This window comes from Aphelocoma coerulescens (genome assembly GCF_041296385.1).
Source record: "Aphelocoma coerulescens isolate FSJ_1873_10779 chromosome Z unlocalized genomic scaffold, UR_Acoe_1.0 ChrZ, whole genome shotgun sequence".
Taxonomy (NCBI): domain Eukaryota; kingdom Metazoa; phylum Chordata; class Aves; order Passeriformes; family Corvidae; genus Aphelocoma; species Aphelocoma coerulescens.
This window is the reverse complement of record NW_027184085.1, coordinates 29092903-29110740: the sequence shown is the minus strand read 5'-3', so window position 1 is coordinate 29110740 and position 17838 is coordinate 29092903. Positions and strand designations below refer to the sequence as shown.

The window sequence follows — 17838 nt, the reverse complement described above, 5'->3', positions numbered from 1 at the left end:
TATGCTAAAAAGACTAAACAATGCTATGACCTTAGAAAAATTTGTGATCTAACTATAAGACTACAGGACACTGAATAAGTTTCATAAGTGAAAAACAAGGAAAACCATAAAGAGGCCTTAGAAGTCATTATTTATCACACAGGAGAAGTTCAGACTCCCTGTTATCAAATCAGACTAATTTTTGTGGAGTGGCTGTATATCTAAAGCAATAAAAAGTATCGAAGAAGCATTTGTCTGATTTAATAAGTAATTCATCAATAGTTTATACTAGCTGAGTTTAAGTTCCTTTGTTAGTTAGTATATGTTTTCTAAGTTTGAGCCTAGCATCTAATCTTGTCACAAATGTACTGATGTAAATTTTAGCTTTGTTTGTCAGAAGAAGTGATTCAGTCACCATCCCTGGAGATATTTAAAAAGATGTGTAGTTGTGGCAATTAGGGACATGGTTTAATGGTAAACTTGGCAGTGTTAGGTTAATGGCTAAACTCAATCTAAAAGATCCTTTCCAACATAATTGTTTTAATGATTCTATTCTATGACCGACTTTATATAGATATAGATAGATAGATAGATAGATAGATAGATAGATAGATAGATAGATACATACATACATACATACATATATATAAAATATGCAGTATGATGTGTGTATTTATATGTGCTCAGAAAAGGTGTATTGTTTTCTTTTCCTTTCCCCACCTCCTCCTAGACACAACAGTGTCTAAAAACTGCGTTTGTAGTCTGGGCACTGCAATTTCCTCCTAGTATCTTATCTTAACAAGAACGACAGGAAATTGGAAGATTTTGCAGGAATTGATTTAGTGATACTGATATGTCCCATGAAATGTGGATAAATTGTTTTTTATAGTTCCTGGTCATGCATTAAAATTTCTCATTACACTGTCAATAAGTTACGTTAAAATTGTTTACAGTTATCTTTCTGTTCATGCTTGCTCTTTCTCTCTCTCCCCTTTTCCCTCCCTTCGTTCTAAAGCTGCTTAAGGAGATAGCTAGGAAACGCAGAAGCATTCGTCTTGGGAGGGAAGTTGAATTAAAGCCATATATTGCAGCTCACTTTGAAGTTCTTCCTACGGAATTCACATTGGGGGATAAGAAGCATTATGGTGGATTTGAGAATAAGCAACTGCAGAGTGGTCAAGAGTATGTCTTCTTTGTGTTGGCTGTAATGGAGCACTCAGAATCTGTAAGTTAGTTAATGTTTTTCAATCTCAAAATTACCTTACACCATCATGAAAATGTTTTTATCAATGCTTATTCCGCTTCGCTAAAGCTTTTTTTTTTTGTTACATGTCAGAACATCTTTAAAGCAAATGCTTCCTAACTCAGTGCCCATTAGTTCCTTAAACTCTTCTATTCTGCTTTCACCTTTGTGTGTTACTTCTGTGTATAACTGAAACCTAAGAATGACCTTTTATTAGATGTGCTGTGATCCTTTGAAAATTACATGCTGTGTTATTTGTGAGCATGGACACAGCTCCTGAGACATGAACTTTGCAGCAGGATCCTTCTCTATGTGTTTAAAAGAATTGCTGTCTTTTGATGCTACCATCGAATAATGGGGTAGCATATACAGGATTCTTGGAAAGATCCATTGAGCTAGACACAGGCACAGCTACCCTCTTTAGTTACAGTCATTCCATAACAACTTTATCAGTAAATTGTTTGAAAGTTAGAAAATAATTCAATAATAGGGAGAATTCCTGAGGTGAACTAAATAATGAGTTGTCATTTCTCTTTGCTTAATTCATTTTGTAGTTACATCCCTTTATGGGTGAGTTAACCTAATGTGTGTAATGTATTAAAAAACAAAAAAAAGAGGACAGATATAAGACTTTTGAAAGGTGCAATACACATTAGCATTTTAACATACAGTGTGTAATACAGTACGTTTCTAATTGGTAACTAAACCTGACAGGTACATTTGCAGGTTCAATCACTTGAAACTCCAACATCAATACTCTGAATTATAGTCAAATGCTTGCAGTGTGTAACACTACAATTCCTTTAATGGTGTCAATGGACTGTGCCTTCTTAAGCACAATGAGAAACTAGTTCCACTTTGGGTATTTCTGGATACATAGATTCACTTGAAAATAAAGTAAGTGCCTCCTGGAAGCTCTAACATAAATTCACTTTTTGACACAAGCTGCCTGGACAGATAATTCTGAAGGTGTTGCATCAAAAAGGTTCAAACTGGAGAAGGTAGATAGCTGCTGACTATGAAGTTAAGTGGCTATAAATCTGTGTCATAAATTACCTGTACTAAAATTGATCTTCTCAATACAAAGTGCAGTTTCTTGGCTTTTTTAAATATTAATTAAGGTATAAATTATCTAAATTTATTGCTTTTTTAGAAATCAGGATGAAAAGGTGGGAAGAAATAGGTTTGTAAACTGACACATAAGGCAAGACCTGTATAGGGTCCTACTCTTGAAAGATTTCAAAAGGCATTACTGTACTTAGGCTATGGATAATACGTGATTTAGCATGCCATCTGAAACATTTATATGATTGAGTAGCATGAGGTAGTCACAGACTGTGAAGAATTTTTAAGAGTGAGATTCAACTTTCAGTGACTTTCAGTGTTCCAGTGTATCAGTTCTCAGCATATATAGCTGGTTTTCTTCTAGGACTACAGGCCCTACTGATGTATGATTTGTAACTTGCAAGGGATGTCTTTCTTGATATTCTGATGTTACATTTTACATAAGGCTTCTTCAGAGAGCACAGAATTTCTCTGTTGATTGGTAGAATAGAGAACTTTGATTAAAAGAGGTCATGGGAAGGTCTGAATTTGTTTAACTTAGTAAAATGGGAGCTAGAGAGCTATGATTAAAATCCATAAATATGTTAAGGATGTCATCAACAGGAAGGAAAAAATAAGATAAATTTTTAAAATCAGAAATGAGTTTAAATTAGTCATTAATACAGGATGGTTGAAAATTGAAAGCAAAATCCTATTTATTGAAGGTAGTAAGTGTTTATACTGTTGCCCTCAATATCCATCTATATCTTTTTCCAGGCATTTTTGCTGTCCACTCAAAAGCAAGTGGCTAAATACTAAGAGTTTCTTCTTCTAGCAATGAACCTTTTTTTATCTTCTGAGAATACTAAACCTGGGGGGGAAAAAAAAATCAGTCTGCTTGGGTGTTTCAGGAGTGGAACATGAAGAATCCCCAATTTCCAGACAATGATCACAGACTTAAAACATAGGGAGGTTTTGGTGCCAGGTGCCATGTGTAGTAAAATGCCATAATATAACTGGAGATTGTTGGCATAGTTGCTAGTTCAGTAAGTGTAAGCACCCTAGCTTTGCCCATCCTAATCCTATCTCAAACCCAGACACTGTTGTAGCCCAGAGCCCAAAACAAGGCCAAATGAAGTGTAAAAAACCATCTCTCCTTTGATAACACTTGTCCTGGCTTAGGGCATCTATCAGAATATAGTACAAACAGAAATGGAAGCTAATCTCTTCTCCCAGTTATCTTACTCTGTCTTAGCTGACATTTCTGATCTACTACTGAATCAAGTTTTTAAGTCCTTTGCAAGAGCTGTAGTTCAAATCCTAGTTTAGTTTAGCTGATGAAGACACTCTAGCACAGAGAAGAAATATGTACAAACGATTCTCCACTTCTGACTTTCCTGTAACAGAGTTCTTAAAATGATCCAGCTTTAGCAGGCTGGCTCTTCAGCCTCTCCAGTCTGTAATTTTAACGCTGCACTCAGCCACAGATCAAACATCTGAGGTCAGTCAAGAATTAAAAAAAATTCTCTTATCACAGGTCTTATCCTAGGCCAGCTGGCTTTACGCCATCTAGTAAAGCAAAGATTTTCAGCAACCTGTGTTGGTTCATAATTCTAGTTTCATCCTTAGGAAAGACTGAGTGTTTAGCTTCCCTTCATATTCTAGAGTGAATTCCCCCATTTTTCAGTCTTAAATTCAAGTTGTCTCCACCTTGTGTAGGTATACTGTCATACAGTTTTTGACTGGTCAAAATGCACTGTGCTATTGCCATAAAACCCTTTTCAAGGAACCTCCTACATTCAGTCCCCTTTATTTTTTTCTATAATTCTGTCAAAAGTACCCTTTCATGTCATGCAGGAAGAAAGTGTTAAGCCAATATGAAACTAAAACAGAACCCAAAAATAGGTAACTGGTGGGTTATAATTCTCAGTGTCCTATTCATTTTCTCATTCTCTGCTTAAGTTCCAAAGTGCTCTGCAAGGACTGTGCTACATGATTTGTCTGCAGATCACTGCTAATATGTGGAACACAAAATAAAGGTGATAATAACAACACGGTTTTCAATTTGCAAGTTTGTATACTACCTGGCTTCACGAAAAATAGCATTTCCACTTTGCTGTGTTCATTGCATCATTATCTTTTATACATTTATTTTAGATGTGGGACAGTTAATATTTTAAATGTATTCCTTTGTGATTAAAGAAGAATTATTTTTATTTTCATAGACCATGTATGCAACAAGCCCATATTCAGATCCTGTTGTGTCAATGGATCTTGATCCCCAACCAATTACAGATGAGGAAGAAGGCTTGATTTGGGTTGTTGGACCAGTTCTTGCAGTGGTGTTTATCATCTGTATTGTTATTGCTATACTTCTTTATAAAAGGTATGTTTACCTTTTAGTTTTCTTATTATATATTTTCCCCTGTATATTGGTCACTTCATAATACTGTTCCACACTGTATTTTTGTGCTACAGTAGTAACTGTCATTGCTTTGGGATATTTTGAAATTTATTAATGGTTTCCAGAATGCTGCAGAAATTTTTGACTGAAAGTTTCCAATAATTACAGGTATGTGGGTACATTTTTCTGCTGATGACACTATATTAACCCTTCTGCCTTTAAATGTTTTTTCCACTTTGCATACATTTGTATGCAAAGAAAATAAATATGTGCTTGCACATAAATATGTATGGAATTTGCACATTTGACTTTTTAAAACTTGTTTATAGATGTATAATAGTAATACATTAGGGGTTACATTCAGCTTGTTGTTAAATGTGATTTTCATCTCCACTCAAGTAATCTGAATTTTAACTTTTGACAGTTGGCCTCAATTTTTGTAATGTAACTATATTAATTTGAAGCTCTGATCTGAGAGATTAAAGAGACATCAAATAGCTGTTTCTACTAATCTTGCAATGAGATCAAATTCCACTCATTCTTCTTTCACTATGACACAGATGTAGTTTTGCTATTACACAAAGGACTTCCCTCGGCCTTACAACATACTCAGTGAAAACTGTGTATAATGCCATAATGTTTATATAGCAGCCTTTTACAGTGTAAATGAGTTAACAGGGTCAAGATATTAAATCAAAACCAAAGAATAAAACTCAAAAAGGTTTTTTTAATTTTATATTTCATTCCTAATACATTTTTGAAATATATTGATAAAGTATATTTGAGGAATATTATAAAGACATTGTAAATTTCTGGGGAGGTGGCACACTCAGAATAATTTTATTAAATGAAGTATGTCTTCTAAAACTGATGGCTATGATGCTGTTGCCTGCACATAAATTTTTAAATACAAGCCTGTATCCTCTTCCCACCTTCAGTGTCTCCAGTCAAATACCTCTGAAGTTTCATGAAGAGAACTCTCTTCAGGTTTTGGAAAGAGTTCTCTGTTCAACAGTAAACAACCAGTCCAGAGTTAACTTCACCTTTGGATTCCAAATAGATACACATTTATAGAATGGTTTTAGGGCTGTAATCATACAGCAGCACAAGACATAGTCTGCTGCTTGCAGATGCTCTGTCCCCTGAATGTTTCTGTTAGTGCACAGTGTTAGCCAATATAATTAGTTAGCAACTGTTTCTGTCCATCACTTCAAAAACTGGTCATTGGAGACATGCTAAAAGCAAAATACTCCTTTCATCTGAATATTTTGAAGTATTAAAAGTAAATTATCTCCCATGCTACAAAAGGAATCCAAACAATAGTATATTAAGCAGATGTGCAACTGCTTCTGGAGTTACTAATTACATTTATGGAACCAAAATAACAATCTTCAAATCTATTACCAAAAAAACCAACCCAAAAAAAAAAAAAGGAAATATTCTGTATATGAGCAGGTAAGATTTGCTCATCAGTAGTGTGAAGAGATTGTCATTCACTGAGAATGGGGGACATATTTTCCATCTGCTATTTACTACTTGTACTAGAACTGTTCAGGCAAATGTCCATATGTATTTATTTATTTTTCTATTTTCAGCTATTTACTCTAATTTGTTAAACAGCCCTGATCTGGCAAATTACCTCTGAGAAATTTTGACTGCAGTTTTAGCAGCCTGTGGTCCTCTATGAGCTTTCATTTCTGTAAAAATGTAGTATATAATTGGATTTTTTTTTCAAGAGTAACCTGAATGCAAGCTTAGTGCTAGATTTTGATAGACTTACTGACTGTAGAAGAGCAATGACAAGACAGTTGGGATATTTAACATACTGCTTTGAGAAAACAGTGAAATTTAATTTCTGAGCTAAATGAATTCACTGTGGCTACAGGAGTTAGATGGGAAAAATATGTTAAAAAAAAAAGCAGGCAAACAAGCAATTCTTATGGATACAGAAAATTTTATAAGTATATTTCTAGAATATATGGAGGTTTAAGTGCAGCAAGTATGATAGTGAGAAAAGAAAATGAAGGTAGAGGGCATCAGTCTAATTATGAACATATATGCAAAAATTAAAGACGATGTTGTTAAAGGATGTGCAGTGCAAAGAGGACGACCAAGAAATGACCGTGTCTTCTGAAGTGCAAAGGTAGTAACTCAAATAAAGGTCAACTATGCTTAATTCCCTTTGTCCATAGAAACCTTTGTGAACAGACTTGGACCACTAAGCTCATGATTTACAATACTACTTGTACATTTTAATTACAATCACAGAGAAATTATGACTGCAGTTTCCAAAAGAATTTTATGGGGAGAAGTCTTGCCCTTCTTTAAAACAGACATTATTAGATAGTGTGGATAAGTTGCATGGGTTGGTTTGAAGTGTATTTAACTGTGCCAAAGACAAGGAACTCTTTATTATTTGTTGCTAAGTTTTATAAAGGTTATTGCCTCTGCATTTATTATTCTTAAAATCTGAAAGCAAAGATATTTCATAGACAGGTTTTTGGATCATATATTAGAATATAGCCAAAAGGTCATTGCAGCTTAGTAAGTAACAGTGATAGATGGGAAAAATACTGAAAGAGTACCTTTTATTGACATCAGACATACTTTCGATACAATAGCCAATAGAGATGAGGCCAATTAATAAATATACTGTGTGCGAGCTCACGGATTCACAGATCAAAGGGCCACACCTCTGGAGTCTGCCTCATCCCAGCCCTGTTCAGAGCATGGCCACCTGCAGCAGTTTGCTCAGAGAGATATCCATGCAAGTTTTGTATAGCTGAGAATGGAAACTCAGTGACCTTTCTGGGCAACCTGTGCCCATATTCAGCTATCCTCACAGTAAAAACTATTTTTTCCTGAGTTATGGTTGACTATGTCTTAACAAATCGAACTGACTTGGCCATTAACCAGTTCAGTGTTCTCTGTCCTTGCAGCAGTGAAACCACCCTGCAGATGCAGTGAAGGGAGACAGCTATTTTGGAGCAGATCTTTCCATCTATTAAACTTTATAAACAATCAAATCAAGAGATCCAAGTAAATTAGATAAATCTCACTTCCTGTTTGGCCATTTTCTTGTGGACAAGAAAATAAATCTTTTTTTTGTTCAAATATGGAGTATCTTATACAGCATAGTAAGATGCATATCCAAAATCTCAAACAAAAGCAAACCTAGCTAGATAGATGGTGTTAGATAGATAGATGTTTCACCCTAGACGAAATACCTAACCTTTAGGAGGTCTGCTTGAGTCACAGTTTACATATATATGCCATGAGGCATCCTGTCATCTCATACTTGGGTTTTGGACTTATTTTTCTTTTTTTTTTTACCAAATGAATTTTTGTGGCTATTCCTCCTAGTTTTTAAGAAACCACAAATTCCCTAATTTCAGTTTTCCACTGATGAAGAGCAAAAAGTTCCTCATTATAGACCTTTCCATTTATAAGGAAGAGAAGTTAAAGCCACCTTGACAGACACTGTGTTGTTTGCTTTTATAAAGTGCAGCTTTTTGGTTGGTTCAGAAGACTGTAGCCTAAACTTAAATCTTTTGAACATAGTAACTCTGGCACTCTGAATTACAGCATCATAGATTAGTTTGGTTTGGTAGGGACCTTGAAAGGTCATCTAGTCCAGCCCCCTGCAATGAGCAGGGATGTCTTCAATTAGCTCAGGTTTCTCAGAGCCCCATCCACAGACCTTAGAAGCATCCATTACCTCTCTGGGGAATCTAGTTAATTAGTGTTTCATAGCCCTCATCATAAAAAATGTCTTCTTTCTAGCTAGTCTGAATCTACCGTCTTTCACTTTAAAACCATTACCCCTTGTCCTGTCATCATGGGCACTATTATAAAAGCCTGTCCCCATCTGTCTTATAAGCTCCCTTTCAGTACCGGAGGACTGCAGTAAGGTCTCCCAAAGCCTTCCTTTCTCCAGGCTGAAAAATCCCAGCTCTCTCAACCTTTCCTGTTCCATCCCCCTGATCATTTTTGTGACCCTTCTGTAGATCTGCTCCTACGGATCCATGTATTTCCTGTACTGATGACCCCAGTACAGGATGCAGCACTGCAGGTGGGGTCTCACCAGTGTGGAGTAGAGGGGAAAAATCACCTCTTTTGACCTGCTGGTCCCCTGCTGAATCTTGAGATATAAGAAGAAACATGCTTCTAAAGGGAAAAAAAACCCCAGATGTTAAAAAAAAAGCACAGAAATGCAAAACAGGAGAAAGGGAAATCTTAAGTGAAGAATTTCAAAGACTTTTTCATAATGTGTGTAATCTGGTCATTGCAGAGTACAAGCTATTAAATATTTGTAGAACCCCTGTTTATTATGATCAACACACAGAAAGATAAACACTGCATTTACAGTGTGTGTGTATAATAGAACGTTGGTGAGAGACAATAAATTATTTTTCCTTTTTACCTGATCTTTATAGATCATAGATCACTACAGATCTCTACAGATCACTGTAGACCTCTAGTACATGGCATTCATTCTAAATCTAAAAAGGCGTGTAATACTCAATTGGAAAAACATTTATGGTTCCCTTGCTTTCCAGGGTACTCTTAAAAATTTGTTGTTAATTCATTACCTGGTTTTGTAAAACAGTTTTAGAAATTTTCTTCTATTATTTTTTTAAATTTAGTACCACTCTTATGTGTCTCATGTATTTAACCTTGTTTGTCACTTCCTTTTCTCTTCCTCTTCTCCCTTTCTCTCCTTCCCATTCCAGTCTGCCCTCCACTTTCATTTTTCCTGTCCTCTCTCTTCTCATCCTTCTTCTCTCTAGAATGTAAGAGGGAGATACATCTCAGTGAGATGTAATTTTTCAATGTAATGTTAATATTACTTTCATGGCTCAAATTAAACACCCATTCTCCATTATCTCACTGGCTAAAATTTGAAGTCTCATTTCTTGGTAGATAGTGTTTAAAAGAGGTGTATTTTTCAACAGAAGATTCGCTTTGGACCTGACCTTGTGTCCTCCATTAATTCTATGATTTCCAAACATTGAATATTTTGATGAGCTGTCATTTCTTAATTTGGTTTAGTTATATATCTTTACTGCAAATCAAAATTTCTTATATCTCCTGTTTTCATGCTTATCCTCTGTGCTATTGGTCAACTAATATTTCATCTTTTCTTCCCTCCTTGCTGCATTAAAATGGAGCAGTAAACCTGACAGGTGAGAAGTGAAAAATAATCACTCTTCATTTAATAAAGAAAAGGAGAAAAAAGAGAAAAAAGAAATCATCATGATAGTGATCTAAGACAAAGCATCTGTCAGTCTTAAGTGAATGTAGGCCGTAATCTGTCAATATGAGGGCAACTGCAAGATTTGCTATGTTATTTACAGCCCTGAAAAGTAATGTACTACAAACAGCAAAGTTTAACTGGTTTGGGTTTTGGCTTTTTTTTTTCTTTTTGTGTCTCCATGAGGTAAATTTTCAAGAGGTAGCAGAGCTCGACAATGCTTATATGGTTTTATTTGTGTTTTAGTGAAGTGGAATCAGTGGTTGTACACAACAACCAAAGTTCTTGGAGGAATACATGGTTGTAGTTGAAGTGTTAGCTGCTCTGAATGTTTGTAATGCTCCATACACATAAACTCAACGCTGACTTACAGTTCTACAAGTGAAAATGATACAGTGATATCATTTGTCCTTTGTGGAACTTTTTTTCCCCACCTGTCTTGAAATCATTGCACAATCTGGAAGAATTCTGATGTCTTCTATAGGCTGGAGACATTAAAAAAGAAAAACAAGAATGATCCTCCAATTAGTAATACATAATAAACAATTCTATTATTCTATAATTATTCAAAATATTCAGATACATGATTAGAAGAGATTTTAGTGCTTTTATTAGATTAATATGAAATTGTAGCCTGGTTCTAACTTTCAAGTAGAAAAATGGAGCTTGTCCCTGGACAGTGCCAGAAACTTAAGACTCCTAGACATAAAGAGAAGGAAATACAGGTTAAAAGACTTTTTGAAAGCTACATCACACATCTTTAGTGAGAAGGAAGGAGTACCAGGGCATTGTGCTACTGTGATAGGAGTTTGGAATAGTCAAAATCAAAAAAAAGGAATCTCAAATGAGTTTATCCATAATAATTTTGTGTGAAAAAGACTAAAAACAAAATGAGATTTAAATTTTTATTGGTTCACTAAAGAGAAGTTAATACATATATTAAGGTATTTGCTGGAAAATAGATGGAGTGTTTTTACAGTAAAACATTTTTACTTTTTTTCAATAAAACCATAGGACTAGTGACTTTCAAAAAATTCACGCATTGATCTTGCTTTTGGCTTTTTTGCGTAACTTTTGAAATCTCACTGTATGTCACCTGGTCTTCATTATTTCAAGAGCAGCAAGAAATTGACTGGAGTAATCAGATTTAGCATTGTCACATTGCAAAAAAAAAGCAGCATTATGTTAACATAAATATTGGGCACCTGGAAAATATTCTGCTATCATTACCCTTAAAATAATCTCAGTTCTGTTTTCACATAACTCTTCCTCTGTTTGCTTCTTCATTTTATATTAGATAAAAAACATCAGCCACATTGTGTTTTCATTCAGGACCCCACAGATATCTAGTGAAGAAAGATTACACTTTCTGTATAAAAATGCAGACTGGTTACTCTTCATGTAACATGGTTCTCCATGTTTTACATCAGATAATGCTACATACAGATAATGGGAGTCAGTTTTAACAAAAATATCAGTCAGAACACACATGGACTCTCCTCTCTGGAGAAAGGGAAAAACAGACAACTTTCTTTCTCTTTCTCTTCCTTTCTCTTTCTTTCTCTCTCTTTCTCTTTCTTTCTCTTTCATTCTTTCAGCTTTTAATTTTCCTTCCTTTGCAGTGAAAGTCTTAATTTAATTAGAAATATTCATACAGATCTAAGCTTTAAATATATGTAGATGTGATCAGACATATGAAGATTGCATAGTTCAGCTCTTAAAGAGATGAGAGGAAACAGAGCAAATTCTTACTTCCTAGGATGTGAAAAGAATAGATGTCTTCTGGAATAGATGTCTTCTGTACTGTTCTCTCTCATAATAAAAATACCTAAAGAATGCAAGTTATTTTTTTTATAATAATGCAGAGCTCTGTGTATAAAATAAGAAATATTTAATGACAGTAACTTGGGGTGTTCTAGCTCAATAATTGGCTACTTTTTTTATAAACATATAGCTAGGTAGCATTTAAAATAATGAATTGTCTGAATTTTTATAAGTTTAATGTTATAATAGAAAAGTATTAGGATGGAGGATCAGTTTAGGGCAGAATGTAGCTATTTTCTCTCTGACCATTTTGCCATTTCAAATTGTAGGTTTTCCTACCCACCATGCATAATTATATTACCTTTACACTGGATCAAATATTTTTTCAGAAATAAACATCTTGCCTTCAGAATATAATGCTAACCACTAAGGCACCTTTGTCAAGCTAACATGTCTATTATCTGTTCATGTGTATTCACCTTCTCCATGCAGGAAGAGGGCTGAGTCTGATTCTAGAAAGAGCAGCATACCCAACAGCAAGGAGGTCCCCTCTCACCATCCCACAGATCCAGTGGAGCTGCGACGCCTTAACTTTCAAACTCCGGGTAAGAGACAGTAATAACTCACTGAGAGCTCTGCGGTCACAGGCTGATTATTGATCCTGTTACAGAAAAGAAAGATCGATTGTTTGGAAATACGTATTTTGATTGGGGGGCTGGAGTTTTTTGGTGGGTTTTTTTGCTGCAAAATATATTTCTTTGTTAGCTTTGGAAATAATTCTGTAATTTCTTTATTTAAAAGAAAAGCCTGCATGAAACAAAACTGAATTTTTGTAAAGAAGAGCCCAAAGACTCATATGCTGTCTGGATGTGTTTTATGTGCTAAAATTGCAAGTTAAATCTAACAATACTAGAAAATATTACTGGGAAATATACATCCCTCTGTTTATTAATGATATTTTTATGGACACTTCTTTGAAAGTAAGCTTCCCTTTTATCTACTGCATTATCAGGTAATATGTTAACATCATTGTGAGTTCCACTGGTTTGCAAATGTACAATACAGAAGAGAAATTCATAACTAGATAAATGGTCTTGTCTTTGAAAATAAGGCTACATGTCATGGTCAAGGAGGATATTAATATATCAGTAGTTCTGAGGTCAGAAGCAACACATTCCCAAATACTTTATTAAATGATTTTTTTCATTAATCACTGTTAAAGCTGTTTAATTTAATAGTCAAGAAACACTAGAGACAAATACTTTAAATTGTATTTTTACCACCTTTGTAGGAGTCAACTTTACTTAAATTGGCTTTGTTTTGATCAAATTGTATCCCAGTAGACTTGTTTTCTATTACAATATGTTTGCACAGAGTCTGATTCTAATAAGGTGCTGAATCTTCATGAGCCTCGTGTTTTTGTCAAACTTACTACATTAAGTACAAAAGGTAGTGAATTCAAGTTCATAAAAGCAGGAAAGTAAGTGCTTGAGATGCTGAGGATTTGCTGCTGAAGTTGACATACTAAATTCTACTTAAAGGGTCAAGTGAATTCCTGTCTTCTAAACAGTGACTGTATTGAGATAATGTTGCCCCAGAAGGAGTGTATCTGCAGAGTAATGAATGTGTCTAAAGACCCACACTTCATGCACATGGCAGAAGCAGAAAGGGAAGAGTCTGGAGGCTTGAGTTTTGTTCCAGCCTTGCTTTTTTAGTCTGTTCCAGTACACTGCTCCTAGCAGCTGGGGCAAATTAGGTGTGTTTTAGGGGCATGTCTTCTAATTTATTTTCATCTTGGAATGGCAATCCTGTTGACATGCTCTGGGACCTCTCTACCATAGGAACTTAAATGCAGTAAATGAAAATAATTGAAAGTTTTTATTCAGTGTCCTTCTGAGGCGAAAATTTTAATGTAGGCTCATTGTTTCTGGGTAGAGTTTTCATCTGTTACTCAGCACTTTCATAAAAGTTTTAAAGGGTTTTACAGTGAAAGAAATGTACATATAAATCTTTGAAACATGAGAAGAAAAAATATTGTTCTCAATATGTCTAGCTTATGCCTAAAACAAGTAGTTATTTGTATACAGTTATATACTGACTAGAGTAAATGGCTTAATAGAATCACAGAATTATTTTGTTTGGGAAAGATCTCTAAGATCATTCACTCCAACCATTAACCAAGCACCACGATGTTCAACAATAAACCATGTCCTGAAGCGTGACATGCACATGCTTTCTGAGTGCTCCAGAGCCAGTGATTCCACCACTTTCCTGAGCAGCCTGGTCCAATGACCCTTCCATTAGGAAGAATTTTTTCCTAGTACTTAATCTGAACCTCCCCAGCGCAGCTTGAGGCCATTTCCTCTTTGCGTATCACTTGTTCCTTGGGAGAACAGACTTCCCGCACGTGGCTCTTTTCAGGCAGTTCCAGAGAGCAGTAAGGGCTCCTCTCAGCCACTTTTCTCCAGGCTAAGCACCCACAGCTCCCTCAGCTGCGTCTCATAGGACTTACGCTCCAGACTCTTCACCAGCATTGTTGCCCTTTTCTGGACACGCTCCACCACCTCAATGTCTTTCTGGGAGTGAGGGGCCCAAATCTGAACACAGGACTCAGGGTGCAGCCTCACCAGTACAGGCGGACAATCCCTGCCCTGGTCCTGCTGGCCACACAATTGCTGATAAACGACAGGATGCCAGGATGATCTGCTCAATGACCTTCCCCAGCATCTGACAGGCCTATAGTTTCCTGGATCCTCCTTCCTGCCTTTCTTGTTGATAGATGTCCTATTTGGAAACCTCCAGTCTACTAGAACATCCCCAGTTAGGCAGGACTGCTAGTACATAAGGGAAGGAGGCTGAGTGAGTACTTTGATCAACTCCCTTGCTACCCTTAGGTGTATCTCATCCAGTCCCACACAGTTGTGTGGCTAAGTGTGTAGCAGGTTGCTGGCCATTTCTTCCAGGACTGGGGGGCTTCATTCTGCTCCCCATCCTTGTCTTTCAGCTCAGGGGGCTGGGTACCCACAGAACAGTTGATATCATTATTAAAAATTGAGGCAAAGAAGGCATTAATTACCTCAGCTTTTTTTTCCTCATCAATCGTCACTAGGTTTCCCTCTACATCCAATAAATAATGGAATGATAAGTAGATATATAAGCCTAATTTTCTGTGCTCTATTTATTTAGATGCATAATCTTACTTATCTATTTAGTATTCATCATAATTAAAATGAAACGTGAGGAAAAAAACCCTGCTGCCAAGTGCTAATATAAGAAATTAATTTATTGTAATTAATTCTTAATTTACATTGAGATAGTAAAGTTATTAAGAAATGGCAGAATTTGTGGCACTTGTAGACACTGTAATTCCACCTCATTGATCTGAAAAGAACTGGAGAGGATTTAAGGCGTACGTCTTCTTGAAGGGCTATAGTTTATTTGTGAAGTTTGCAGTTTTCCGTGAAGCTATTTGAGCAGAACATGATCTGTTTCTGCTAGGAACTCTTCTTCTTTCCTATAATCCTTTTCACAGGTTGGAGAACTAAAATTATTATTTAAAATACAGTACAGATATCAAATTATGATCTTTTTCCTATTATTGTACTACTTAAGAACTCCTAGACACAGCTCAGGCCATTATACTACTCAGCATACAACCAAATATCAAGGGGAAAAATCTTACCCCAGGAGATTTGTCTTACTCTGTTATGCTTGCTAATTAACATGTTCTTAGTATGTAAACAGTCACAGTGAAGTCAAGGTACAGTTCTTGTGCAGAATTTCAAAAGCAGAATTTCCCTTAACTCACATTAACTTCAATTAGGGCTACCATGTCATTAAAATCTGGCTAAATTTAGTTTAGATGTTTAGATCCTGCTGGAATGTTTATCCAACTCCCAACCAGCAACACACCATCAAATAACATGCAATAGGAAATTTTTTAGGAAGATCCTAGAGAAACTACAGAAAGGATATACATTACAGATATCAGATTTGTTGGGTTTGTTGGACTTTCAGATGTATGGGTTTTACTTTCTACACGGTAGCAGAACTAGATAGTGGGGTACCACACAGAAGGGAACTGAGGGAAGGGCTGATGTGGTTGTGTGTTAGCTTCTTTTTACTGACAAATCTGCTGTCACCCTCATCCAATGAGGCATTTCTCAACATTGCCTACAGATAAAATAAATGACAGAGCGGTGAATGTACTTTCAGTACAAGTGCATCAAGGTAGATGATTTGACATAATTGTTATTTTAATTATTTATTTCTTTAGATTAATAAAGCATCCACAGTTTGGTTGGAGCTTTCCAGGCTTCCAGTGGGAGAGGAAAAAATTTTCAAATGGATCTGTAACGTACAGAAGTGTTAGAGAAAAAAGTTCTAAATTACATTGGCATATCTGGACTGGCAGTTTTCACTTGGAGAGGTGAATGAGACACTCCTATAAAATTATCGCTTGTCATAAACTTTACTATATTAAAATATTTCTAAACAGCCTCATTCCAATAATACTATCAATCATATATTTTGTATATAAGACTTGAGCGGGTATAGATATCAAAATAATTTGAAAGCTAAGTCCTTGGGGTAAATTTGAGTTTCTAGCCACAATTAATAAATTACTCCCAATACAGGTGATTAGGTATAAATTTTTGACCGAAAATATGGGAAAGCAGTATTTTATCTTTGGTGATATTTAGAGATTCATCTCAGCGCAAATATGTTTTACTTATTATAAAATTGTCAATTCAGCGTGAAGATGTCATAAAATTTCTCAGTCAAAACTACCAGCACAGGAAATGTCTTGCTTTCCTTTCACTTTTTTATTGTCATGTCATTAAAGAACTACATTCTTCAATAATCTAAAGAGACCTAAAGAGCTCTAACCTAAAGAGTTTCCCATCTTACCTTGTTCAGGAAGGATCAAATTCATTTCTGGATTCCCCCCTCATTGGATGGAGTAACTCCATAAATAAATTTCACATTTTGCCTTGGCATTTGGAATAGCCCACTGTTCTGTATCTGAGAGCAAGATCCCATGCCTGTGTGTGTTATCCAAAAATGTGTATGTGTTAGATAAGCCCATATGCCAGTGAGTGGGTCACAGCAGTGCCAAGTTCTCTTTGAGTAAACATGAAAATACCCAATCTCAGTAGGATTTCATTTTTAAGTCTGTTATTCTTCCATAACTGGAATAACTGAGGAAAAGTCTATCACATTCTTACCATTCTACAAGTTTCCTGTGAAACACAGGATTAAAATCATTAACCTGGCACACAAATTTTAGAAGTCTCTATGCCACATGGGAAACTTAAGGTAAAGAAGGGGTAATAACTAAACCTCACAAAAGGTTTCATCAAATAAGGTAGCCTGGTTTTGCAGAGGAAAATTAACTGAAATTAAGTCGTTTGAGTGGGTTCTGAGAGATCCAAGGCTCAGGCAGACTTCAATCTGCCAATCAGCCAGAGAACTAAATTGAGTCATGCCTCAAAAGTGACTGATTTTTTTATCCTCATTTAACTATAAAATGTGTCACACTTATAAGTAATTTTTGTAATTGGGTGCCAATTAAACTATTATCTCATTATATCTTATGAACTAAATAAGATGCTTTGAAATACAAGAAAAATAAATAGTTATTACAGCTCTAAGTTAAATACTTTTTTTTTTAATTAGATAAGTGCTCAATAAACACTTATTCCCTGAGTTGCTAAGGAATTTCCACAAACTTTTTTCATGATAAAGCAGAAAAACTATAAAACATGCTCAGAGGAAAAGGGTGCAAGTGAAAAAAAGGCGGAAAAAGTGATGTCTGGATTTAGTCACCTGCTTTGCAAGACAGCAGGAAACTTCTTTGTGTAGCTTATGCTCTCAACCACTGTGAGAATCATGGCAATGCTGAAGGAAATACTATGCTTTGTTTCTGTGGCAAAAACAGCCTAAAATGCTTTCTCATAATGAGTTTGTCATACATCATGTTCACAGCTCTTCATATGAACATGTCTCAGATGGAGGGTTTAGGCACCTGAAAGAGGCACAGGCTTCAGATTCAAGTGTCACTTCTCTGATATCCCACTCCATTGCTGTCAAACCTAGAGAAACCCAAAATCTGCTTAGCTAGGAGATGAAGTTGATAATTATTCTCTT

At 35.6% G+C, this 17838-nt stretch overlaps 1 protein-coding gene across 1 annotated transcript in view; it reads left to right on the top strand.

The window, feature by feature from the left end:
• PTPRD (protein tyrosine phosphatase receptor type D) overlaps positions 1 to 17838 on the top strand; it is a 568740-nt gene that overhangs the window by 472309 nt on the left and 78593 nt on the right. The window contains exons 19-21 of the mRNA XM_069001512.1: positions 995 to 1204; positions 4492 to 4652; positions 12181 to 12293. Of these exons, the coding sequence (XP_068857613.1) occupies positions 995 to 1204; positions 4492 to 4652; positions 12181 to 12293 (484 nt within the window). The remainder of the gene's footprint in view (positions 1 to 994; positions 1205 to 4491; positions 4653 to 12180; positions 12294 to 17838) is intronic.